The sequence below is a fragment of the Aedes aegypti genome, chromosome 3 (genome assembly GCF_002204515.2).
Source record: "Aedes aegypti strain LVP_AGWG chromosome 3, AaegL5.0 Primary Assembly, whole genome shotgun sequence".
NCBI classification, from domain to species: domain Eukaryota; kingdom Metazoa; phylum Arthropoda; class Insecta; order Diptera; family Culicidae; genus Aedes; species Aedes aegypti.
This window is the reverse complement of record NC_035109.1, coordinates 203001656-203029575: the sequence shown is the minus strand read 5'-3', so window position 1 is coordinate 203029575 and position 27920 is coordinate 203001656. Positions and strand designations below refer to the sequence as shown.

General features: G+C 37.7%; 1 protein-coding gene across 1 annotated transcript; it reads left to right on the top strand.

Annotated features, from left to right (window-relative positions):
- The first annotated feature begins 37 nt into the window (after positions 1–37).
- Positions 38–27920, top strand: LOC23687538 (phosphatidylinositol 3-kinase catalytic subunit type 3). Its single transcript, XM_011494857.2, has 13 exons — positions 38–208; positions 291–479; positions 553–712; positions 776–925; positions 23029–23151; positions 23219–23314; positions 23388–23473; positions 23539–23905; positions 23968–24064; positions 26260–26559; positions 26615–26888; positions 26953–27311; positions 27372–27920. Exons 1-13 carry the CDS (start codon positions 147–149, stop codon positions 27815–27817), a joined length of 2709 nt encoding a protein of 902 aa, XP_011493159.2. The 5' UTR covers positions 38–146; the 3' UTR covers positions 27818–27920.

Genomic DNA, 27920 nt, shown 5'->3' with positions numbered 1-27920 from the left:
CGCCTCCCCGCGGTCCAACCCTCGCTTACTTTGCCCTACTTATTCACATATTTTCACAATATACGGAATAATAAACATTGTCGTTGTTTTCAGATAGATGACGACTATAAACTGAAAAGTTTTTAGCTGGTGAAATAAGATTAAACATGAATTCTACATTTCCCTATGTTCATAGTTGTGATCTTAATCAAAAGTTACAGATAAAAATGTGAGTAAGGTGTAATGAGTATCTAAATATAAAATATCAAACATTTTTGAAAATTATTACTTTACAACATATCCTTCAATAGAGGTACCCTAGAAGGGGAACGACAAGCCCATCCGTATGAAAAGTTGCTACAGCAGCCAATTCTGAAATTTTCTGGACTGAATTCAGAAAAATGTCCTCCACTCAAAGTGAGCGTCCAAATTTACGACGAGGGTAAACCAGTTGGCCTCCCAGTAACATCGTCTTATAAGAGCTTCTTGACCAGATGGAAGTAAGTACATCAATTTCCAATAGCAATTATATCTACCTGTCCTATGTTATATATTTTCCTACCCTTATTCCAGTTGGAACGAATGGTTGACCTTGCCAATACTGTTCAGTGATCTATCCCGTAAGTCAGTGCTAGCTATCACAATATATGACTGTGCGTGGAACCATAATGATGCCACAATTGTTGGGGGAACATCCATATCTTTGTTTGGGAAAACAGGGGTATTCCGACAGGTAATTCAACAAATAGGTATGCTCTCATCCGTAGAGAAATATTGAGATACGCTTAAATTCTAGGGTTTGTATGATCTGAAAATTTGGACTGAGGTGGAAGCTGATGGGAACTATCGTTCCAAAACTCCCGGAAAATGTAGCGATTTCTACAACAATCAGATGCAGCGGCTGTCCAAGCTGGCAAAGAAGCATAGAAATGGGCAAATTGAAAAGGTATGTCATCTAACTGAATGCTATGTGTAATACAATTTTGACTATTTGTCCAATTTTTTACCAAGTTTGGGAATTTGGGCAATTTAAAAAATTCACAGTTCGACAAAAAAAGTTTCAGGACAGCAGAATTTATGTGCCATATTATGTTTTAAACTTGAAATTCAATATGAAGAGTTGTATTAAGATTTGCATGTACCCTCCCCATTTTGTAAGTATCCACCAGCTATCTCTCCAGAAATATCGTGGTTTATGAACAACCCCTTTACTATACTATAGAACCGTCCATAAATTGCGTGTGCATTTTAGGGGGGGGGGTATGTTCAAAGGTTACGGTTCATGTAAATAAAAATAAAAATTTTAAGAGTTGACCACAAGAGGAAAGGGGATGAAAACTACCAAAAATATTACCACGTGGTTAATGGAGGACCCCTTGCATTTATTTTTATTTTGTGTCTTGTTTACTATAATGACTGATAACACTTCATTTGGTCAAAACGAATTTATTTCTTGTTCACGAAGATCTACAATTCCTTGAGATAACAGTAGAGTTTATTTGCAGCTACACTATCTTCTGCATTATTTTTTGTACATCACGTTTTTATACTTTTGCTACAATGTAAATTAGAATTTCGGATTGAGAAAAATAAAATGGAATATATGTTTCATAATACTTTTTATTAACCTTTGTTCTACATGTACTGAATAACGAAATATTTTGTTTTGATTGGTCTTTTATGTTCTTCTGGATATTTTTGTGGAATTAATACCCAACAATATGTTCCCATTGCATTTACATTATTTTTCCTTCAAACCGTTGTTCGATGTCCTTGAAATCTAAATGTGCTCGCTCACTCTGCTTGTCTGAAAAACTTCCTAGGTTTGAAGAAAATGTTGCAAGATGACAAATCAAAGAATGCTTTTCAATGTAACATTAATGTCTAATTTTTTATAGCTAGCCATCATGTTACTTATAAGTTCTTTGTAGTTGTTAGCTCTATGATTCCCCAGAAGAAATTTTGGTAAGCAGATTTTTTATCGATTGTTAATATGTTATCAAAATCAGTGATTTTGAATATATTTCGAATTTTAGGCCCATCTCAACTTTCATGTGACTTAATTTTGGGAAAAGATCATTCAGATGCTCCGTCACTATAGAATTTTTTATTCAGAGTAATGGGGTGAATCACAAACACAATGATTAATTTTAGACAAATCTTCGATTTGTGGATCCCTTCTAAAGTACTGCTTGTACTTGTCAATTACCAGTGGAGTGAAGTTTATTTGCTTGTGTCTTGGCATGTTAAAACCACAAATGTTACACAAAAGAGTTCCAACCAAATCACATTTTGAGTTATCCATTTTCACCTTGCATTGATGTTTCACTTGAATGAAGAAACATATCACGGCCGAATGTGCGGTGATGTTTGAAAAGATTATTTTTAGCTACCCACTCGAAAAAAGCAAGTTTGACAACAACAAAAATCAATCGTTTTTTATCAGCCCACTGCTAAGTAGCCATGTTTTTGTAGTGAGCATCAGACTATTTGCGAGGCTCACCATAGAAAAACGATTTTATTCAGTATTAAATATTTCAATACAGTACCAAAATAACAGCAAAAAATGAGTTTTATTCACCGAACAGTTTATTTGATAAATTACAATCATTTAATGCACATCTGTTTCTTAAAAATAACGTTTTATAGATGAGAAAAAACATAAAGACGCATTTTATTTTCTTTTTCCATACGAACTCTGATGTCAATTTCGCCCATCTTCTCCCCGGGCGCATTTGAGATGGAGTGTGGCAGCAGAGCGCATTTGAAACTGAGAGTGCAGAAGGGCGATAGTGATGATGGTTCGTGTGAAAGAGCGCACAGTGGCGGTCCTTCATACAAAGGTCGGACAAAACCTCAAATACGTCTCAAATTGCTTGATAATGGTAATCTATTGATTATATTGGATACCTGATATCATTCCGTTGGAAATAACCGTCAAAAAGAAAATTCGATTTTTTAGTGAAATTGGTCCAAATTAATTTTTTTCATTAAATCGTATAAAAAGCTATTACTACAATTTTTGTGTTGTAATGCAGAAATTTTTGTATAACTCTGAACTAGAGGCACAAATTTAACTTCCTTTTAGAAATTCCACTAAAGTTTCAAACGAATTATGACAAATTATATAGATTTGAATGATGAAATCGATAAATTATAATCTATATAAATAAAAATGGAGTGGTATTTGTATGTCACGAAATGGCTCGAGAACGAAGCAAGCTCTTCACTGTTGCCTCCACAAGGGATGCGACGTGTTCGTGCGAAGGAAAAAGTTCAGTAAAGTCTCCGGAATAATGGGGAAAACGGGAGAAGACTATGGTATCATTTTGTATAGGGGATTTCTTGACGTTTTCCAACAGCCTACTTGATGGCAAGATGAAGTTTGCCGGGACCACTAGTGAAAAATGAAAATGGAATTTTCTCTTCTAGGGGCAAAAAGGGACAAGAAAAAGTATTGCACGTTTGAAAGTATGGATGATTTGCTGCTTCATAGTGAGTGACTCATTTTCCCGAAACACTTCACATAAAACGTACGAAGTTTTGAAAATTTACCAAAATTTTGGAGAAAGTTTGTTTAAAACTTTTTTTGTTACAAATAACAACTTGATATGTTAAAAATTATATAATTATAGCCAAAACTAAGGCTTATAACTACGCTTTCAAATGGAGCCTATTGAGCTTTAATTGGTTATGATTTCGTTGAGATTCGTCTATTTGAAGTTTGCTAGGTGAATCATAGTTGATGAATTTCCAGCAGTCCAATTTTGCTGACTTTCCCAAACTTACGATGCTGCCAAAAATAGAAAACAGAACAGATCAATCTCAAATTTTGAGAAATTGTCGCTCAATAGTATAGAAGTCTATAAAAAATATTGACGAGTGATTTTGAGAACATGAATTTTTGAGGTTTTGTCTGGCCATGCGCCACTGTGGAGCGTAGCAAAACGGCGAAGCTGATGATAGTCAAACCAGAAAGACGAGGTCTAAAGGCGCAATCGCTGCTGTCTAACTGAAAGAGACAAAAAACAGAGGAGCGCAACCATGCTAAATGTTGATGAATGGCGCATGATGCATTTTTATTTATTTTAACATGTTATTCATAATATGAAAATAAATCAAATGGTTTACTACAAAGGAAACATTGTAGTGGATCATACAAAAATGCATCATGCGGTTAAATCGATCAGAAACATAATGTAGAATTGAAATTATATCCGCTTAGCTTCAAACCGATTTTACTAAGATTGTATAAGTTTTCACATTCGCCCTAATTCTGACTCTGTATTGAATTTCAAGCGTTTGCAACTGTGTGTCTGCTTAAATTAGCGTACATCTTTTTTCGCCATTCTAGATTGTTTTCCCGAAACGCCCATTTGTTTACTAACATTGAATTGTCTTGAGGAACCACTTCCCAGTGGGAACCGAAGATGGTGCCTCGTGTTTTACCCATAGGGTAGTATTGTGGTGCCAGAAGCCTGTTTTTATAAATTGATATTACCTGTGAATCGTTGGCCAGGAGGCACAAGTATTGTTGGTTTTACAATTAATCAATGTGAAATGTACCGATTTCCAATAGCTTCGATTTCAGCATTGTTTATCCTTCAATGTTCAACACCCAGAATAAAGCAGTTTATGGGCACCATATCGATAGGATATTCATAAGAATAGTTATCAAACAAGCATAGGATTAATTAAAAATTAGTTCATAGTCCGTTGATCTGTCAGGGAACATTCATACAAAACATGGATTTTTTGGAAATCAAGATCCCTCTCCCCCGTCGTGGCCTTTTGTCCATATACAAATTAAAAAAAAAAAGTCACTTGGTTTATGGAGAGGGATGGTACACAAATTATGTCACGCTAAATTTCAACTTTTTCGACCGCAAAATGCAAAATGTTCAAGTATATTTTAAAAATGACCTGGGGCAGACACGAAAATTCTGAAAACGCCATTATTTTTGTTTATTTTTATACTTTCAAGCCCGGGGTGTCCGGTCTCTGTGCATTCAGATCGTCTTTTTTGTCGAACAGTGATATTATCAAAATTTGAAGGTTTCCAGAAAACTTTTTATCAAATCCTATGAGTTTAAATAGTTGTTCCATTTGATTACTCATTCTTTATCGTCCCCCCTCGACCACTTGAAGATCGACGGAACAAAAAGCCAAAACAATATTTGTGTCGGCTTAATTGAAATTCGTAAAAACATAAAAAAATATAATATCAAAACGCCATTATATTTTTTTTATGATCTTGTTTTTTTTTACAAATTATGCAACTTATGTAGTTTGAATTTTTCAATCATTGCTAACTCTTGGTTTCATTGAGAAGATTTAAGTTTATTAAACTAATGATTATCGTTCTTTTCAACTAAACTCGAATTTATAATGAAATATGATTGAAACTTTCCACAGCCTATGCACTTTGACAACCAATTTTGTGTTAAGCTTAGCTTAGCTTAGACTGACTACACATATCAATGGTTGCTATTCCGTGATTGACCGAAGTCAGTGAAAATGCACAACGAATCAACTAGAAGTTCGGCTGGGATTGGCCATAATCTTCTTCAGTGTGCATAATTCAGTACCTCTATTTATACAGGGTCAATAACGGCGCCGGCCACGTCCTTGCAGTCAGGTGGGATTGGGGGAATAAATGTTAGTGTGTAACATTTACTATTTGGAGACCGTGTTTGCCTCTGCATCTCCACAAAGGTTACTGGGAAGTATGTTTGTTAATGGGGAGGATCGTTGGGTCAAAGGATTCACTTTGATAAGTGATTAGACCATGATAAATAGTAGAGATGGTCGGGTTTCACATTTTTCAAACCCGAACCCGACCCGTACCCGACTTATTTTATTTCTTCAAACCCGGACCCGACCCGAACCCGAAAATTTTTCGCTGTCTAAACCCGAACCCGACCCAAAACCCGAAAAAATTTTGTAAGAAAAACCCGAATAAAATCCGAGGCTGAAAAGATGGTAAATTCATCGTTTCTGATGCATAAGGAAGCTTTTAGGTTGTTATCGTAATCCGGGGGCAAATTGATCACTATTTCACAACTTTTTGTCATATTTTCCCTTGGAATTCAAAAAATGTCTAATAAATTTCGGTAAAATCAGTACTTCACTGATCTTTATCAGTTTATGTTATCATTTTTTTTATGAAAAAAAATTAACATTTCATAAAATTAGTTTTAATATCAAAAATTGAAAATGACACTTTGGGGCAAAATTGATCACTATATAATTAAGCATATTTTAGAATGTGAAATTTTCCTGTCTACTAAATTTGGGTCTCCTGAATCTGAAATTGATGTCAAAGTTCTTACAACTCGTGTATATCATGATTTTATTGCAAAATTAAACTTTGAAAATCTGCATAAAACGCCTAAATGTATGCAATTTCCCTTGAAATTAGCACGTTAGTCAACAATAAAACGGTTTTATGAGCAAAAAACTATTTTTGCAATGCTGTACGACTTCAAAAATGAGTTCAGCAGTTCACACTGATGCTTTCGCAACATTTTTAACACTCAAAGTTTACATGCTGGCTTAGCACTAACGGATTGTTTAATACCGACATTTCCAACAGTATTGCTAACACCTTCAAAAACTGTAAATTTTTCTATGCAAAACTAACCTTAATAAAAATGAAATGGCTTTAAATCATCATTGGACATCTATAAACTAGAAAACATGGAAAGTATTTGATGGCAACGAAGCATTGAGCATCCTTGAAAGGAAATGCTATTCGGTACCGACCTGATCAAATTCACCCCAGTGATCAATTTGCCCCCGGATTACGGTACTCTGTTCACAATTCTCACCAAACCCGACTTAAACCCGACTCAAACCCGACTTTTTGAAAACCCGAGACCCGACCATCTCTAATAAATAGCTTTTTGTCAAATATAAATATGCTTTTATGAAAATATAATATTTTCATTTGATATGAACAATTTCTATGTAAAGGAAAATTATGCCGACACTTGAGGTGACGAACCATTCAAAGTTTGTTGAACAAATATCTAAATGTAACATTCCTACAGCTGTCAGGACGAAAGCATGTGTTATTATATTTTACTTATTTGAAAAGAAACAAAAACTCGATTGGCTGGAACATCATAGAACACTCTTATTCTTATGCCGACACTTACAGTGGCGAACCATCTAAAGTTTGTTGATTAAAGTGAACCTTTCGCAAGTCTACACTTGTAGTGTCGAACCATTCAAAGTTTTTTTTTATAATGGATCATTGAATGTTGTTTTTGCAAGCGCTCGCCGCATCAAAACAAAGGCGCCACTGTATATGGGATTTAACATTGTGACAGCATTGCTGTTCTGTCAAACACACAAGGCTACGGTGGCGCAATCTATGCTTTCCATAGCGGCCGTTTTGGTTATTTTAATGATCCATTACAAAAATGAAGATAAAAAAAGGGGTGTTTTGAAAACAAAAAAATGTTAAACATAAATTATTCATGAATTAGAGTTTATGTCGACACTCACAGTGACGAACCATTCATAGTTTGTGGAAAAATCATATTTACGTCCTACCGTTGTAGCGATTAAATGTGCAGTCATACATATTTTATAGATTAGAAATAGTAGCATGGAACGAGCTCACCAATTGATCCGTCATCCTTGACTGAGCAGCAACAATCCACATTCAGCTTAACTCGTTTGCTCGGCTATATAAAAGCACTCAGAGAAAACAGGCGCACGACCCGAGAGGGAAAACAACTGACGACTGCTCGGGCTTTCTTGACGCACTGCCAAGGAGCAATCGTCAAGATCGAAGATTAAACAGAACTAACCCATCGCGGCACTTTTTCACTTTACTCGACCGACGCGCGACATGTTTGATCCTGCCCTCGTCACCCGCTCCCGCACAAGCAAGCGTCAAGGTCGGAAGATCAAACAGAACCGATCGCGGAACTTTTTCACTTCACTCGACCGACGCGCGACATGTTTGATCCTGCCCTCGTCCTCCGCTCCCGCAGGAGCAAGCGTCAAGGTCGGAAGATCAAACAGAACTCTTTGACAACCAATTTTATGTTAAGATTAAAAAGTGCATTTAATCAATTCAGCATTTCTCATTCCGGGAATTTTGTCGTACGACCGGATAACACAGGGGGATTAGGGGCATAATGAGCATACGGGGCGAAATGGACACCCCCTCTATCTCTGGGAATATGCATACTTCATCAAAACTTCATACACTGCATGAAATCTGTATTGCATTTGGAATGTTTGACGGTATAAAAGTTTGTTTTTCTCCAATTATCCTTTGAAATTTGACTTTAAGTTTTTCTCAGTTTCAAATTGTAATACAGGTCGGACTCGATTATCCGGAGACTCGATTATCCGGGGACTCGATTATCCGGAGACTCGATTATACGGGATTCGATTATCCGGAATTTTAGACTCGATTATCCGGAATTCGTTTTTTGATGTTCTTGTTTTTAAATTTTTATGCATAAATCTGATATAATTTGATATTGCAATATACAATATGAATGGTTTTGCAGTTTTGAACGTATTTAAGAAAAGGAGAGTTTTAAAAAGTGTTTTTTTGTGTATGCTGGTCTAATTTTTTTTATCCTTGTAAAGACCCCTACTGTTCCTAGAAATAATTTCTGGCTACGCCACCGCATCATATAAATAAAACAACGAATAAAGATAATATTTAAATTCTTTTATCGAAGATTTAATTTTTTTTAGTGATTCGATTATCCGGAAGATTCGATTATCCGGAATGAAAAAAAATTGATACTCCGGATAATCGAGTCCGACCTGTATAAGCAAGGCGGTTGAAGAATCTAATTTTCGAGCAAAGTAACGAACCTAGAGAGGTTCTTTTGAGCTATTATGATTGAGGGAGAGCCCTTCTACATATCGGAACGATTGATAGTCATTAAATATATTGGAATCACTAAATTTCACGCAAGTGTTCATTTTGCCCCGATACTTTTATACCAGCCTTGTTTTCGATCTAACTTTCTATCTGGTTTTTTTTGACGTTTGATATAATTTTTACTATCATGAATGAATGTAGCACGTCGCATTAACATCAAACTTGAAGACTAAACGAGGGTAAATTAAAATATTGCCATTTTATGGTCTTAAAAAGAACATTTGCTTAACGTGTCCATTATGCCCCTAATTCCTCTACATAAAACAATATTTGGTATCCCAGCATACAACTTTAGAATGTTACCATTCATAGTAAAAATATGCAAACAACTGCAGATTTTTGGAAACATAATCAACGCTATTAACGATATTTATTTTGTTTTCAAAATAAAAATCTTCGAAATTGTCCAATTCATAAATTTTTAAAAAGTATTCAGTACTGGAGATGAGAGATGATAGCTCTACAGCAATTCCAACGACCCATTTCATAGTTGGTTCCATCCATATTATGTTCAGCTCACTATAAACACTAGTAGTTCAAAGCAGCTGACATTTGTTTTGCTCGTCCCACAGTAGCAAGCAAAGCATTCAAGGAATCAAACGCTACTTCGTTTTTTATTGCTTTTACTGTGAAAACCTTTAGATAGCTAGCCTAATTAACATGTCACTGAATGCGGATGGCGAATTCAAACTTTTCTGCTGTTTGCATAAAACCAACTACTTTACCGCGAAATTTTCAAAAATCGGGAGCTTCAACAGCATAATGCACAACATATTACACATTCGATCGTGGCACGCTGACAGTTTTTAAATATTTTTAGGCTTATACTATTTTACTACTCTATTAACATCACTTCACAAGACATTTTGCCTGTTCACAATATTCGCTAGGTGGCATAGCACCCGAAGCCCGCGCGCACAGCCTACTCGATTTTCCATAAAGTTTTTTTTATACTAAATAGTCAAATATGAAGGCCTGAATTTTAGCTTCTCGTGATCTGATTGTCTTGAAATGGTTGCTATTTTCGTCGAAAATGGAGATTTGTGATAACTTAAAAGTTTTTGTATGGAAAGCTGCGTTTTTCAGCTGAGCATATTGTAGTATTAGAGATTGAGCCAAATGAAAAGAAAAAAAAAAGTAAGCATACGCTTTTATACGCAACCCTCGTGACCGCTCATTGGTAGATCAATAGGGCGGTATCCAAAACTGAAAAGGCAATAGATGGCTCTTTTCCAATGGTAGTAAAAACGAAATCCTGAAGCAAAGAAAGCACCACGGAAGATGAACTAAACACAAAAAGTTATGTATTCACTTTACACTTGATTTCTAATCACTACTTTTTTGATCCAGTTTCTTAATTGCAAGCAATTTACGTTTTGCATTATTTTCCATACGTTTTGACAGTTCTCCGACTACCATTCTTCTATGCGCTTGTGTTGAAAGTTTGAGAAATTTGAGAATCCAGCGTTGCGTGATCAGTGAGAGGAAACATCAGTGTCGCCGCTCGGCGGCCGGTAAGAGAAACTGAATGCTCGAAAAGTTGTTGTCTGTAATTTTTGCTGCTTAACTGTTAGCGTTTGAGAACAAAATAAACAGTCATTACCCTATTGCAAGAAATTCACGATTTTCATTATTTTATTATTATATATATATATATATATATATATATATATATATATATATATATATATATATATATATATATATATATATATATATATTATTATTATTATTAATATATTATTTGACAGCTCTCCGACTACCATTCTTCCATGCGCTTGTGTTGAAAGTTTCTGGGCTGCATATGACGTTGATATTTTTCCTCTTCGTGAGTCTCTCTCAGGTTCTGATTATGCTGCTGGAAGCATCAGTTTGCTGTTTGATGCCCACTTCGATATAGGTTCAGATAATATATACATGATAAGAAATACAAACCGAAATATGGAACCAGTTTTACGGAAATGGTTATATTTCTTAAGTTTTTCAACGATACTTAATGCGTCCGCCGGCATTGGACTTCCTATTTGTTCTAGTTTCTAGGAAAATTATAAACATCTATAAAACTTCACACTGCACTAAAATATAGACGACAGAAAAAAATGACATTTGGACATCACCTCTGAAAATCTGAAATATCTCCGGTGTCCGGTGACCAATATGCAAGTTCTCAAAACTAGACCAAATTTGCAGCCGACGGCTTCCAGTTGCATATAATTTAATCCATTTTTTTCATAAAACTTCACACTGCACTAAAATATAGACGACAGAAAAAAATGACATTTGGACATCACCTCTGAAAATCTGAAATATCTCCGGTGTCCGGTGACCAATATGCAAGTTCTCAAAACTAGACCAAATTTGCAGCCGACGGCTTCCAGTTGCATATAATTTAATCCATTTTTTTCATAAAACTTCACACTGCACTAAAATATAGACGACAGAAAAAAATGACATTTGGACATCACCTCTGAAAATCTGAAATATCTCCGGTGTCCGGTGACCAATATGCAAGTTCTCAAAACTAGACCAAATTTGCAGCCGACGGCTTCCAGTTGCATATAATTTAATCCATTTTTTTCATAAAGTTATCAGCATATGAATTTAAGCAAAATTTTGCCTATCTCAATCATTTAGCCTATCCCCTGTATCTTAAAAATTAAAAAAAAAGTATGAAATCCTTATGCTACGTTCAGACTAGAGGCTCTCTTGGTATCAAAACCCTTGCATCTAGTTTTCACTGCAAATAAGGAGAAAGACGTTTGATATCAAGATAGCCTATATTACGTAATATCAGCTCTAGTCTGAACGTAGCATTATATAAATCGAAGGTCGTGTACGTTAAAGTGACCAGACGTCCCGGATTATCCGGGACAGAACAACTTTTAACTTGATAGTACAGTTTCAATACTTTTTATTTCAAATAATTCAGTATATAGTACATGTCTTAGATTAAATATGAATGTAAATTGCACACCAAATTTAGGCAGCGCTTCATTGAGGATGAGATCTGACAAGCGTCCCGGATTTTTTCCGGGACACATCTGGTCACTTTAGTGTACGAAGAGGATCTCAGGATAATCCCCAGTTTATGCCAGATCAAAACGAAATTGCTAGTCAATGGAACATCCAATAGAAATTTCAGACATTTTTTAATGTGGAATGGAATCGTTAAGTATCTTATACAAATTAAATTACGTAAAAATGTGATTGTTAAACGTGGACTGGAGATACAGGGTTTAGGCAAAAAAGTTGAGTCAGACATTTGTTTTTTCAACTTGAGCTTGAGCTTGATCGGTCGCCCCTGGTTGCTACTCCAGTATCGCCATATCAGCTGGACACAAGGAATCAGCCGGATCAATGTTTGAGATTAACAGGCACCCTCAATGTATAAGTCCTGGTAATCATCTATTTTTAGGCAACAATGGCGCCTGCCACGTCATAATGCAGATCAATGAGGGGAAGGGGGAGGAATTGATGATGCATTAAACTGGCTTCTACGGTGAACTGTATATACCACTGCATCTACGCCAGTTAATGCGGGAGGGTGAAGGGGTGGTAAATTTATGGCAGAGAGGCTTGCTGTTTGGTGAGCTGACTGCCTATGTATCAGGCGTAAGGAAAGGCGTACTATAATGATGGGAAAATGGAAGCATAGGGATATGTTTTTTTTGTCCGTCTCTGGTTCTAGTAAATGCTATGAACGAATCAACTGTGATCAACTGTGATAGTTTGAGTTTGGATGATACAACTACAAAGTACGTGGAAAGGGATGGGCCATTAGATCACCAACCCCGTCTATTCACACATTTGTTTATTTTTACTTATATAAAGATTAGATTTTGAATTTTGAGCCAATTTAACTTTGTTGCTATCCGGTAGTAGATTTCGAGTGCCCTTTGGGATGTGACCAATATGGAAGTTTATGTCGAATTTTGAAAAATATGAATGTTGAGAATTTTGTTAATGGCGATGTCTAGGCAGATACATCATGTGCAAATTTAGAATATGTAAAAAAAACATATTAATTATGGGTTATCACAGTGATGCATTTTAAACTAAACGCGAGCCAAAAATGAACTGAACGCGTTCTAATTTTGCACGAGAACCTTGTAAGCATTGAACTCTTGTGCAAGATTCTACACCTGCTCAAGAACGGCCCGTTCACTTCAAAATGCACAATGAAGTAAAGAACTCGAAAAAACTACACCCGACTATAATAAATTCATATCACTCAACATATGTGGAACTTCAAATGTTTCTCAACATCTTGCAAAATTTCCGCGTTGAAATATGTCGTGTATCTGCCATGAAAACAGTTTTCATTTCAAGTTCGATTTCCAGCTCGCAAGGGTTCAGATTTTTGAACTGCTCAATGAGCAAGCCTACTTGATCTCTCGTTCAAAAGTTTGAACTGGAACACAAACTGAACGCGTTCAAATGCAGCACTGGGTTATCAAAAGTTTTGGTTTTAAAAACGGCTGAGATATGAAATAATATTTCAGGCAGGGAGAAATAATATTTCATATTTTTTCGTGACAATAACAATATTCAGAGGGGATTCTGTAGCCTTGAGGTTACGCTTTCACTTCATAAGCGGAAGGTCATGGGTTAGATTCCCAGCCCCTCCACAAAAAACCCGTCCAGCCACCAGAAGACGCCTCACGCAGGATCGTGCTTTGGGGAGCACATTCATCCTCCGTCAGTATCAGATGGTGACTGAGACAAACTGACCCTCTTCGCAGGCAGCTAGCCTCACTAACAGCAGAGCTCTCTCCTACCTGCTCGGTGTGAGAGTAAAAGAGTAGGAGAGAGTGAATGTAAATATAGATAAGTTGAAAATAGATCTGTATCGGTAAAGAAGCTACAGATTAGCTGATTCCGGCACAGTAGTGGCCACAAGCACAGAGTGCCTTTAAAAAAAATAATAATAATGAAAAAAAAAACAATATTCAAATATCTTGATTTCAAAATGGAGCTGTAAAATTAAATTGATGATAGGCATTTTTTTTATATATATACTAGACTGGCCCAGCTCAGTATGGGAGAATAATAAAGTTGTATAATTCCACAGGGCAGAATTATTCGTTTGGGTTAGAGGAAGACTTCCTGAAAATTTCAGCTTATTTGGTCGTTCCATGACCTGGCGCATTTCAATTGAAGTTAATATGAGATTTCCAGCTCAAACAAATGGGAAACAGTACATCATCTACTATTTGGTTCAAGAAAATTGTTGATCGCGTTCAAGACAGTTTTTGTGTAAGGCTTCCATATTTTAAAGTATGGATGCTTGGATCTGGGCTCCTAGCGCTTCGACTAACATGATTTTTTACCGCAGCTAGGAAATACAGTCGACTCTCCACATCTCGATATCTTTCCCTATGTCGATGATTGCTTTGGTCCCTTCGTTCTGCATATATTTTCACTCTTCATATCTCGATATCCTCCTTATATCGATATCTCCATATCTCGATGTGATTTTCGTTCTCGATTTTATCTCCGTATGTCGATATGCCCATTATCAAAGGTAACTAGATTGGATTTGAGGGGTTCAAAACAATTTGCGAAGACAAAATGACATCTGTTTGTTTTTGATATTCCTGGTAACGGAGTGATTTTCAATCTAGTATTCTATAAAAAATTGTTCTGTGTCTCGATCTCTCCCTTTCTCGATGGTCTCTTCGATATCGAGATGTGGAGTGGCGACTGTAACTTGAATATATGTGTCGTGACCTTTCCAATATATATGGCGGCCACAAAGAGGTTAACTCTCCTTGCGGACTGACAGCCGGATGCAACTGTTGCTATTTTCTTCGACGCTCCGACGAACAGAGTGCGGTGCCACCCGCTTGCTCATAGCCGAAGTGAAGAAGCCACAACTGTTTCTCCACTGCTGTCTGCTGCATCGTCGTCCGTCCGTTTGCTAGGTTGTGCTATTTCTCGACGCTCCGACAAATAGAGGGCGGTGCCACCCGCTTACTCATCGTCAGAGCGGAGTAGCTGTTCCTTGCTGCTGCTGCCGTTTCGTCCGTCCGCGTGAACAATCGTCGATAAAACTCATCTGAGGACACGATGCGATGCTCTTTTATACGTGCGTTCATTTTTCACTAGCCAAGTGATTGGCTCAATAGGGTACCGACTGTTTATTTTGTTCTCAAACGCTAACAGTTGGCGCCAGCGGCAAAAATTACGGACAACAACCTTTCAAACATTCAGTTTCTCCTACCGGCCACCGAGCGGCGACACTGATGTTTGTATCCCTCTCACTGATTGCGGTACGCTGGATTCTCAAATTTCTCAAACTTTCAACACAAGCGCATGGAAGAATGGTAGTCGGAGAGCTGTCAAATAATATATTAATAATATATATATATATATATATATATATATATATATATATATATATATATATATATATATATATATATATATATATATATATACGTACATATATATATATACGTACATATATATATACACGTACATATATATATATATATATATATATATATATATATATGTATATATATATATATATATATATATATATATATATATATATATATATATGTACATATATATATACGTACATATATATGTACATATATATATACACGTATATATATATATATATATATATATATATATATATATATATATATATATATATATATATATATATATATATATATATATACAGTCGACTCTCCATAACTCGATATTCAAGGGACCATCGAGTTATAGAATTATCGAGTTATAGAACATACCGATACCAAATATTTTAAAATCAAAGGTTTAAATTTCTATATTTCCAATACTTTTATGATCATTTCTGCAACATTTCGTTGAAAGCATTTTGAAAAAATATCTTTGGACACATTTTTCAAAATGTTCGAAAAATCCCTTATTTTTACTAAAAAATCATTTTTATATTTTTATGTTTTTAAACTTTTATTACAAACTAGTGGTCCCGGCAAACTTCGTCTTGCCATCAAGTAGGCTGTTGTAAACCGTCATGTCCATTCACACGAACACGTCGGAACCCTTCACAAATTCAACTGTGAAAGATTCATGAAAATCCGTTGGCCCGTTATTGAGCCATTTCGTGACATACAAACACCATTCCATTTTTATTTATATAGATTGCAAGTCCTTTATTCACTGCCAAACTAGGAACGGTCCATGTCTCCCAGTATAAAAAAATGGTTTTTAGATGGATATCGAGTTATGGAGGGAAAATTACCTCTCACGTGGCATCGACTATTGGAGACATCGAGTTATAGAAATATCGACTTATGGAGAGCATGATTTATGAGATTTTGAAGGGACCGCAAATTCCATCGAGTTATAGAATATATCGAGTTATAGAACATCGAGTTGTATATATATATATATATATATATATATATATATATATATATATATATATATATATATATATATATATATATATATATATATATATAGTAGCCATCAAGTAGGCTGTTGAAAAATGTCATGGAACCTCCCATACAAAATATCATATAAGTACTCCCCCGTTTCACCAAATTTTCCGAAAACTTCCCTAAACTTTCTTATCACACGAACACGTCGGAACCCTTCAAGAAGACAACAGTGAAAGAATTGAGCAAATCGGTTGTCTCGTTCTCAAGCCATTTCGTGACATACAAACACCACTCCATTTTTATTTATATAGATATATTATTATTATTATTATTATTAATATATTATTTGACAGCTCTCCGACTACCATTCTTCCATGCGCTTGTGTTGAAAGTTTGAGAAATTTGAGAATCCAGCGTAGCGCAATCAGTGAGAGGGATACAAACATCAGTGTCGCCGCTCGGTGGCCGGTAGGAGAAACTGAATGTTTGAAAGGTTGTTGTCCGTAATTTTTGCCGCTGGCGCCAACTGTTAGCGTTTGAGAACAAAATAAACAGTCGGTACCCTATTGAGCCAATCACTTGGCTAGTGAAAAATGAACGCACGTATAAAAGAGAATCGCATCGTGTCCTCAGATGAGTTTTATCGACGATTGTTCACGCGGACGGACGAAACGGCAGCAGCAGCAAGGAACAGCTACTCCGCTCTGACGATGAGTAAGCGGGTGGCACCGCCCTCTATTTGTCGGAGCGTCGAGAAATAGCACAACCTAGCAAACGGACGGACGACGATGCAGCAGACAGCAGTGGAGAAACAGTTGTGGCTTCTTCACTTCGGCGATGAGCAAGCGGGTGGCACCGCACTCTGTTCGTCGGAGCGTCGAAGAAAATAGCAACAGTTTCGCATCCGGCTGTCAGTCCGCAAGGAGAGTTAACCTCTTTGTGGCCGCCATATATATTGGAAAGGTCACGACACATATATTCAAGTTACAGTCGCCACTCCACATCTCGATATCGAAGAGACCATCGAGAAAGGGAGAGATCGAGACACAGAACAATTTTTTATAGAATACTAGATTGAAAATCACTCCGTTACCAGGAATATCAAAAACAAACAGATGTCATTTTGTCTTCGCAAATTGTTTTGAACCCCTCAAATCCAATCTAGTTACCTTTGATAATGGGCATATCGACATACGGAGATAAAATCGAGAACGAAAATCACATCGAGATATGGAGATATCGATATAAGGAGGATATCGAGATATGAAGAGTGATAATATATGCAGAACGAAGGGACCAAAGCAATCATCGACATAGGGAAGGATATCGAGATGTGGAGAGTCGACTGTATTTCCTAGCTGCGGTAAAAAATCATGTTAGTCGAAGCGCTAGGAGCCCAGATCCAAGCATCCATACTTTAAAATATGGAAGCCTTACACAAAAACTGTCTTGAACGCGATCAACAATTTTCTTGAACCAAATAGTAGATGATGTACTGTTTCCCATTTGTTTGAGCTGGAAATCTCATATTAACTTCAATTGAAATGCGCCAGGTCATGGAACGACCAAATAAGCTGAAATTTTCAGGAAGTCTTCCTCTAACCCAAACGAATAATTCTGCCCTGTGGAATTATACAACTTTATTATTCTCCCATACTGAGCTGGGCCAGTCTAGTATATATAAAAAAAATGCCTATCATCAATTTAATTTTACAGCTCCATTTTGAAATCAAGATATTTGAATATTGTTTTTTTTTTTCATTATTATTATTTTTTTTAAAGGCACTCTGTGCTTGTGGCCACTACTGTGCCGGAATCAGCTAATCTGTAGCTTCTTTACCGATACAGATCTATTTTCAACTTATCTATATTTACATTCACTCTCTCCTACTCTTTTACTCTCACACCGAGCAGGTAGGAGAGAGCTCTGCTGTTAGTGAGGCTAGCTGCCTGCGAAGAGGGTCAGTTTGTCTCAGTCACCATCTGATACTGACGGAGGATGAATGTGCTCCCCAAAGCACGATCCTGCGTGAGGCGTCTTCTGGTGGCTGGACGGGTTTTTTGTGGAGGGGCTGGGAATCTAACCCATGACCTTCCGCTTATGAAGTGAAAGCGTAACCTCAAGGCTACAGAATCCCCTCTGAATATTGTTATTGTCACGAAAAAATATGAAATATTATTTCTCCCTGCCTGAAATATTATTTCATATCTCAGCCGTTTTTAAAACCAAAACTTTTGATAACCCAGTGTTGCATTTGAACGCGTTCAGTTTGTGTTCCAGTTCAAACTTTTGAACGAGAGATCAAGTAGGCTTGCTCATTGAGCAGTTCAAAAATCTGAACCCTTGCGAGCTGGAAATCGAACTTGAAATGAAAACTGTTTTCATGGCAGATACACGACATATTTCAACGCGGAAATTTTGCAAGATGTTGAGAAACATTTGAAGTTCCACATATGTTGAGTGATATGAATTTATTATAGTCGGGTGTAGTTTTTTCGAGTTCTTTACTTCATTGTGCATTTTGAAGTGAACGGGCCGTTCTTGAGCAGGTGTAGAATCTTGCACAAGAGTTCAATGCTTACAAGGTTCTCGTGCAAAATTAGAACGCGTTCAGTTCATTTTTGGCTCGCGTTTAGTTTAAAATGCATCACTGTGATAACCCATAATTAATATGTTTTTTTTACATATTCTAAATTTGCACATGATGTATCTGCCTAGACATCGCCATTAACAAAATTCTCAACATTCATATTTTTCAAAATTCGACATAAACTTCCATATTGGTCACATCCCAAAGGGTACTCGAAATCTACTACCGGATAGCAACAAAGTTAAATTGGCTCAAAATTCAAAATCTAATCTTTATATAAGTAAAAATAAACAAATGTGTGAATAGACGGGGTTGGTGGTCTAATGGCCCATCCCTTTCCACGTACTTTGTAGTTGTATCATCCAAACTCAAACTATCACAGTTGATCACAGTTGATTCGTTCATAGCATTTACTAGAACCAGAGACGGACAAAAAAAACATATCCCTATGCTTCCATTTTCCCATCATTATAGTACGCCTTTCCTTACGCCTGATACATAGGCAGTCAGCTCACCAAACAGCAAGCCTCTCTGCCATAAATTTACCACCCCTTCACCCTCCCGCATTAACTGGCGTAGATGCAGTGGTATATACAGTTCACCGTAGAAGCCAGTTTAATGCATCATCAATTCCTCCCCCTTCCCCTCATTGGTCTGCATTATGACGTGGCAGGCGCCATTGTTGCCTAAAAATAGATGATTACCAGGACTTATACATTGAGGGTGCCTGTTAATCTCAAACATTGATCCGGCTGATTCCTTGTGTCCAGCTGATATGGCGATACTGGAGTAGCAACCAGGGGCGACCGATCAAGCTCAAGCTCAAGTTGAAAAAACAAATGTCTGACTCAACTTTTTTGCCTAACCCCTGTATCTCCAGTCCACGTTTAACAATCACATTTTTACGTAATTTAATTTGTATAAGATACTTAACGATTCCATTTCACATTAAAAAATGTCTGAAATTTCTATTGGATGTTCCATTGACTAGCAATTTCGTTTTGATCTGGCATAAACTGGGGATTATCCTGAGATCCTCTTCGTACACTAAAGTGACCAGATGTGTCCCGGAAAAAATCCGGGACGCTTGTCAGATCTCATCCTCAATGAAGCGCTGCCTAAATTTGGTGTGCAATTTACATTCATATTCAATCTAAGACATGTACTATATACTGAATTATTTGAAATAAAAAGTATTGAAACTGTACTATCAAGTTAAAAGTTGTTCTGTCCCGGATAATCCGGGACGTCTGGTCACTTTATCGTACACGACCTTCGATTTATATAATGCTACGTTCAGACTAGAGCTGATATTACGTAATATAGGCTATCTTGATATCAAACGTCTTTCTCCTTATTTGCAGTGAAAACTAGATGCAAGGGTTTTGATACCAAGAGAGCCTCTAGTCTGAACGTAGCATAAGGATTTCATACTTTTTTTTTAATTTTTAAGATACAGGGGATAGGCTAAATGATTGAGATAGGCAAAATTTTGCTTAAATTCATATGCTGATAACTTTATGAAAAAATGGATTAAATTATATGCAACTGGAAGCCGTCGACTGCAAATTTGGTCTAGTTTTGAGAACTTGCTCGGCCATGCATATTGGTCACCGGACACCGGAGATATTTCAGATTTTCAGAGGTGATGTCCAAATGTCATTTTTTTCTGTCGTCTATATTTTAGTGCAGTGTGAAGTTTTATAGATGTTTATAATTTTCCTAGAAACTAGAACAAATAGGAAGTCCAATGCCGGCGGACGCATTAAGTATCGTTGAAAAACTTAAGAAATATAACCATTTCCGTAAAACTGGTTCCATATTTCGGTTTGTATTTCTTATCATGTATATATTATCTGAACCTATATCGAAGTGGGCATCAAACAGCAAACTGATGCTTCCAGCAGCATAATCAGAACCTGAGAGAGACTCGCGAAGAGGAAAAATATCAACGTCATATGCAGCCCAGATTCCCCTCTCACGAAACGTCAAATGCAGCCCACCGTTTTTATGGCTGAAAAAGTGAAAAGTATTGTGTTCAAAGCAGTCTTCCCAAACGAACACCGAACACGTTGGTTCAGGCGGTTTCGGTACTCTTCTTGTACTCTGTTTTCGTGTGCAAACCGAAACGCTCAAAACTGAACCTAAACCCTAACATGTGTAAAGTGAACATCGGTGTAAACATTGGTTCGAAAACCGGTCCATTTGTACCTCGATTGCAACCGCGGTTCAAATTTTGGTGCTAATCTTCTGTTGCATTCGAGCTTCAGAACGATGAGGGACAGAAAATTATTGATATCCACGCTTATCTATTTCTACTTATCGTGTCTTGTTGTTTGATATAGTAAAATCCTTGTTTTTTTTTCATAAAGTTATTACTGAATGTTACTCAAAGTATTGAGCTCAATTGATTTGCCTAAATGAAACTTTTATTCAAGCCTCAAGGGTCTTGTGATTTGAACCAAGAAGTTCCATATATGATCGTAGAAATTTATCCGCGTGGATTTCAACCGTTCTCTGTCTGCCTGCTTTGTGCCATTATTTGAACCCAAGTTTGAATCAAAGTTTGAACCGAAGTACACATGCACCGGGTTCGGTTTGATACACTGCTACAGAGACGAAGCGCGTTTGTGGTTCAACACAAGTTGCAATGTTCAAACCAAAGTTGCACATCGGTTCGGTTCATGGGAAGACTGGTTCAAAGTAAATTGTTATTGAAACCCTCAGTCAGCGGAGCAGTTTTTTCCAAAGTTGCTGATAAATATAAGCAGAAGATTAATTATTTCAAATGTCTGCTACGTTTGCTGGCATGAAATTTCAATCAAACGGCTATTTATGATTCGATGTGATGCAAACTCAATCCTTTTTGCTGAGAGGTTCATGTGAGGATTTGAACGGCTTGCGCATAATTGGTATAAACACAAAGTGGAATAAGAAAAAAAACTCAGCAATCACATAAAAAGAAGACCGTCTTCGCGAGTCTCGTCTCAGATCAGAACCATTAGATGTACCGTCCACTTTATAGTAGATTCCAGGTGCCCTGGGGGAGTAGATATCTCAGACTCCTGATCACTTATAAAAATGGCGTCTTTGGCGTAGTTGTTTAACAAGCCAAGGACAATCATTATTCGAGCTAGTAGTTTCTAAATTGTGCCACCAGGTGACGCCAATGGGGATGAAACATTTTTTTTTTGCAAATATCTCAGCAGCCCTACTAAGAAAGAGTTGTTCTGTAGCTCAAAGGCTATCTTTATTTAAGTCTTGATATTGGAGCTTGTCTAAAATGATGATAGTCCTTGAGCTATTAAACAACTTTGCCGAAGATGCCATCTTTCTAAGTGGTCAGGATCCTGAAATATCCGCTAAACAAAAGTTGTATGCCCATTAGCGCCGCATGGCGGCAAAATCTCGAATCTCTTGTCTAGAATAATGATAGTACTTGAGCTACTGAACAACTTAGCCCAAGACGCCATCTTTACAAGTGGTCAGTCTACTAAGTTTCATGCTCACTAGCGCCGTCTGGTGGCAAAATTTTGAATCAACTTGCTCGAACAATGATAGCCCTTGAGTTACTGAACAACTTTGTCAAAAGTGCCATTTTTCTAAAAGGATAGGCTTTTGGGACATTTGCAAAACAAAAGTAAAAGTTTCATCCTTACTGGTGCCACCTAGCGGTCAAATTCCGAATTAAATGAGGTACCATCAGATAGCGATAGATCACCTCCAGAACAACTTTACTTAAGACCCCCTGTTTCGGAATTATTTGAATTTTGAGTTATATCGATTTCGTGTTGTAGTCTACTTAAACCGTATATAGTGCGTCCATTTCTATGAGACATCCATGAGCATTAAACAAATTTGGTTGATTTTACTGCATTATAAGGGGTCATACTGTAAATGAAAGATGTTGAGTATTCTGAAATTTCTCGAGGAATACATTTATTTATAGGTACCTATTCCACTAAACATCTCGAAGAATACATTAGACAGACTACTAACCTTTTATTTTATGTAAAAATATCTTGTGCCTCATGTTCATTCTTGCAACCACAGCAACGATTTATGTTTAAAAATGCCAAAATGATGGGTGGCCCAATGAAGAAAAAAATTAAATATTACTGACCGAAATTTTACATTTTGGATATAATTTCCACAGGTAGATTGGTTGGACCGTCTAACGTTCAGAGAAGTTGAGCTCATCAACGAAAAAGAGAAAAGGGATTCACAGTTTCTCTACTTGATGGTGGAATTTCCACAACTGACAATTGGCGATAAAACGGTTAGTATTTATAAAGTATCTCGTAATAAAATAGCTACTTCGATGATAACTATGATCAATATTTTAGTGCTCTGTCGTGTACTACGAACCGGATGGTGATAGCAAATTCCTTTTTGTTTCCAAGCCAAAGTTAGTTACTGTTCCAGATACTGAAACTTTACAGGTAAAGAAATTTGATTCACACAATTGAGGATTTTATTGCTCGATTGAAGAAAATACCTAATCCCTTTTTGCAGGAGAACTTAGTTGAACGAAAACATCATCGTTTATCAAGATCAGCAAGATCTGGACTATCCGATCGAGATGCGAAGCCAACAGCGAGGTTCGTTATAAACTATCGACTACACCACCTGATGTTTTCCACTTAAAATATCGACTCCATTTTAGTGTACGGGATTTGCTGCATTCTATAGTGCATCGGTATTCTCCAACATCCACTCTAAGTAGCGAGGAACAGGACTTGATTTGGAAGTATCGTTTTTACTTGAGTGCTCAGAAGAAAGCTTTGACCAAGTTTTTGAAATGCATCAACTGGGAAACTGGGACGGAAGTACGACAAGCCTTGGCTCTGCTGGCCAAATGGGCTCCAATGGACGTGGAAGACGCACTAGAACTACTGAATTCATCGTTCAACCATCCTACTGTGAGACGTTATGCTATATCCCGATTGGATCAGGCACTGGACGATGACTTGTTACTCTATTTGCTGCAACTCGTACAAGCGCTCAAATATGAACATTTTGATGAAATTCTTGTGAGTTTTGGTGAAATCAGAATGTGTTGGATGCGGATTCATTAATGTTGTTTTTATTTCAGAAATCTTGCAATAATCTTGCATTGGAAAAAGACATGCTGAAATCAGTAGAAGAAAATCCAGTGGAAACAAATTTTGAAGTGTTTACTGAATCAGATGGTAAGTGGTTAAATGTCAGATATTCTTACATAGGTATTAGATTTGTAGGCCGAAAATTTCTAAAAACTGTAAAATTAGGCAATTCCTTGACTTAAACAATCTAAGATCCATAGAGCAACGCTTTGTGTTAAACGCTAATCCACAAAACCAGCAGGGCTAATCCCATAGGCACTGCAATTCCAGCATGAGTGGCAGCCATAAGTGCTGCATTCCAGCATTCGGCATCCGTACACACTGTCTGGATTATATTGTCCGAAGACATATTCCCTCCGCATGTAGCGAGCATGCGATCTCTCATAACAATGAAACACGGTCAATCGAACACGACATGCTCCGCTGTTTCCTCCACACCAGCATAATTGAGGCACGCAGGAGATTTTGAGTGCCTGAACCTATGCAGTTTCTGCTTATAGCAACCATGTCTTGGTATTAGTCGATGGGTAACTTTTGTGAAGTTATCTAATTCCTTCTACCAATTTCTAATCGTTGTCTCTTTACACGCGTTGCAGACTCCTCTGGTACCTCTTTGGTTGCAGCATTGAACATCTTTCTTGATGATGCCCATCGGACTGGCATCATCACGGCTTGATGCACACGGCCTCTTTAGAAACCATTCGGTACGATCCTATACGTGCTTTTCTACCGTTTTAGGTTTCTGCAGCTTTTTAACCAGATTGGTCTTCCGTACCTGTGGCACAGAGCTGTTAGACATCATCCTCGAAAGCGCCGGTTTAGTCGTAGATGCCATTTCACAGGCATATTCAACGTGGCTAGTGAATCTGAGCTTGCCATCGATCATTACCCCAAGATGCCTAAGGGATCACTTGGACTCTATGGTGCAATCGATTCTACCCCATTACCCCGAATGCTAATTCCCTGAATGCCATTGCCCCGAATGTACCATTACCCCGAATGCTTGACATGATGATATTGATGACATTTCCCCATGATATTGGAATTCGGGGTAATGTCGTTCGGGGTGATGGATCGTTAGGGAGTTTGGAATTCGGGGTAATGGGGTAGAATCCACTGCTGTCACCTTCACGTCCTCCTTCGATTTGCCATAGACCCCTCTTTCTTGCCCTCCTCTGTGCCGTACAGTAGAATCCTACTATCAAAATAGTTTTCTAGTAACTAACACACCTTCACCGGCACCTTGAAGCGGTGAAATAAGAGGGCTATCGTTTCTCAGCTTGCGCAGTTGAACGCATTATTAACATCCCGAGTGACTACCACACATGTTCGATTGCCACCTCAGCTGTTTCAACAATCGACTGTATAGCGTCCAGCTGCTTATAGTACAAATGAAATACTGGCAATCGAATACAACATTCTCCGCTGTTTCCTCCACACCAGCACAATTTGAACACCCAGAGGACTCTGCGCGCACACATTGGGTGTTAGCCGACACACATCTGGTCGGTTATCACGTGACGAACTCCTCTGAATCCTCTTTGATTGAAGCATTGGACAACTTCCTTGATGAAGAACCCAATGAGCGTCATCCCGGCTATGAAGCACACTGCCTCTTTGGAAACCGTTCGATATATGCATGGTACTCTTGAGCTCATAATCCTATGCGTACGTTCCAACCGCTTTACGTTTCTGTTCGTTCCAAGTGCTTTTGGCCAGATTGATCCTCCATACCTAAGCATGGATTGTACCACGCCTATCAGGAGCTTACACTTGCTAGCAATTACCGCAGAACTGTTCGCCATCTTCCTCGAATGTACCGGTATAGCCGTAGATCCCTTTTTTACAGGCATATTAAACTTGGTTAATGAAGTTGAGCTTGTCATCGATCATACCTCTAGATACCTAAGATATCTCTTGGACTCGATGATGTAAACACCTACCCCTGAGCACCCTCTGCTCAGGCCTGCGGTTGTTGACCATCACTACCTCAGTTTCATGGTGTGTTCCGAGTTTTCTATCGTCTCGGATCCATAATAACTTTGTACGTACCGATCCGTTCCCTTCTCTGTCAGCATACGATCAAAGTTCTCACCGCCTCGTGGTTCCTTCTGGTACACTAAGTTTCATCAACCCTACACTAAGTTTCATCAACTCTTATATTAAAATAGCTTTCCTATACTTATTTAATAATTTCCTGTTTAGAAATCGCCGCCAGCTGTTATTAATAAATCTTAAGTGTCAAATCCATGATCTCTTCTAACAACATCTTACCTTTTCAGAGGGTAATTCTATGTATCAGGACGCAGCTCACGATATAATAGGATCCAAATCAATGAGTCAAACCGATAATAACTCGAATGCAAATGAGTCGAACGTAAATAGCAGTGAGGATGCACAAGTACCTTCAAATTTGGCCATGTTTCTCATTCAAAGGGCATGTAAAAATTCTACATTGGCAAATTATTTGTATTGGTACCTGTCGATAGAATGCGAGGAAGAAACAGTAAGGAAACAAGATGAACGCGTTAGGAAAATGTACCGCACAGTTCTACATATATTTCTACGGCAGCTTTCTACAGGTGCGTATTTTCTTTCATCCAATGGTAATTCAATACATTTGTTATATATGAACAGGAAACCCCGAACTGAGGACTATACATCGTAGCTTGAAGGAGCAACAGAAATTCATCGATAATCTGGTGAAACTCATAAAAATTGTCGCAAAAGAACCGGGTAACCGAAAGAAAAAGACGGAAAAATTCCAAATGTTGCTCTCCGACACCGATGCGTTGAAAATCAATTTCACCAAATTTGAGCCCCTATCCTTTCCGCTGGATCCTAATGTCCGAATTCGTGGCATAATTGCCGAAAAAGTCACTCTTTTCAAGAGCGCCTTGATGCCCTCAAAGTATGTAGAAAAATCATAACTTCTTGATCTCACTCCAAAATTTTCACGAATATTTCGATTTAAGGTTAACATTCCTAACTACGGGACCGTCTGAATATGTAGCGATCTTCAAGCACGGTGACGATCTACGGCAGGATCAGTTGATACTGCAAATGATTACTCTGATGGATAAATTGCTACAGAAAGAAAACCTAGATCTGAAACTAACGCCTTATCGCGTCCTGGCCACCAGTTCCAAGCATGGATTCATGCAGTACATAGATTCCATCACGGTCGCCGAAGTTCTCAATGCTGAAGGAAGCATTTTGAACTTTTTCCGCAAGCATCACCCGTGCGAAACAGGACCCTATGGAATTGTGGCTGACGTAATGGAGACGTACATTAAAAGCTGTGCCGGCTATTGTGTGATAACTTATTTATTAGGTAAAATCGGTCGTCTATCAATATTCCATACTATTTCATCAATGATAACTGTTCTTCCAGGTGTGGGTGATCGTCATTTGGACAATTTGCTGCTGACGAATTCCGGAAAGTTGTTCCACATTGATTTCGGGTATATACTGGGAAGAGACCCGAAACCGATGCCGCCGCCGATGAAGCTTAGCAAAGAAATGGTAGAAGCGATGGGTGGATTGAACTCCGAGTACTATCAAGAATTTAGGAAGCTGTGCTACACCGCTTTCCTCCACCTGCGCAGACACGCCAACGTGATGTTGAATCTTTTCGGGCTGATGGTAGATGCGTCCATTCCGGATATCGCTTTGGAACCCGACAAGGCGGTTAAGAAGGTAGAAGACAATTTACGTTTAGATTTATCTGACGAGGAAGCTGTGCAGCATTTACAAAATCTACTTGACCTCTCGATAACAGCTGTGATGCCAGCTTTAGTTGAACAGATTCACAAATTAGCACAGTATTGGAGGAAATAATTTTATTGCAAAAGTTATATGCAATTCCACACGACACACTTATCTGCATGTTTATTGATCTATGAAAATATATAGACAGAAGATATATACCTATCTTTGAAAA

What these genes read in the sequence shown, in the direction of transcription:
- LOC23687538 (XM_011494857.2), top strand. Translation starts at nt 147, where the DNA reads ATGAATTCTACATTTCCCTATGTTCATAGTTGTGATCTTAATCAAAAG. An exon ending in CAAAAGTTACAGATAAAAAT is followed by an intron (nt 209 to 290) that starts GTGAGTAAGGTG and finishes ATCCTTCAATAG; the next exon opens with AGGTACCCTAGAAGGGGAAC. An exon ending in GAAATGGGCAAATTGAAAAG is followed by an intron (nt 926 to 23,028) that starts GTATGTCATCTA and finishes TAATTTCCACAG; the next exon opens with GTAGATTGGTTGGACCGTCT.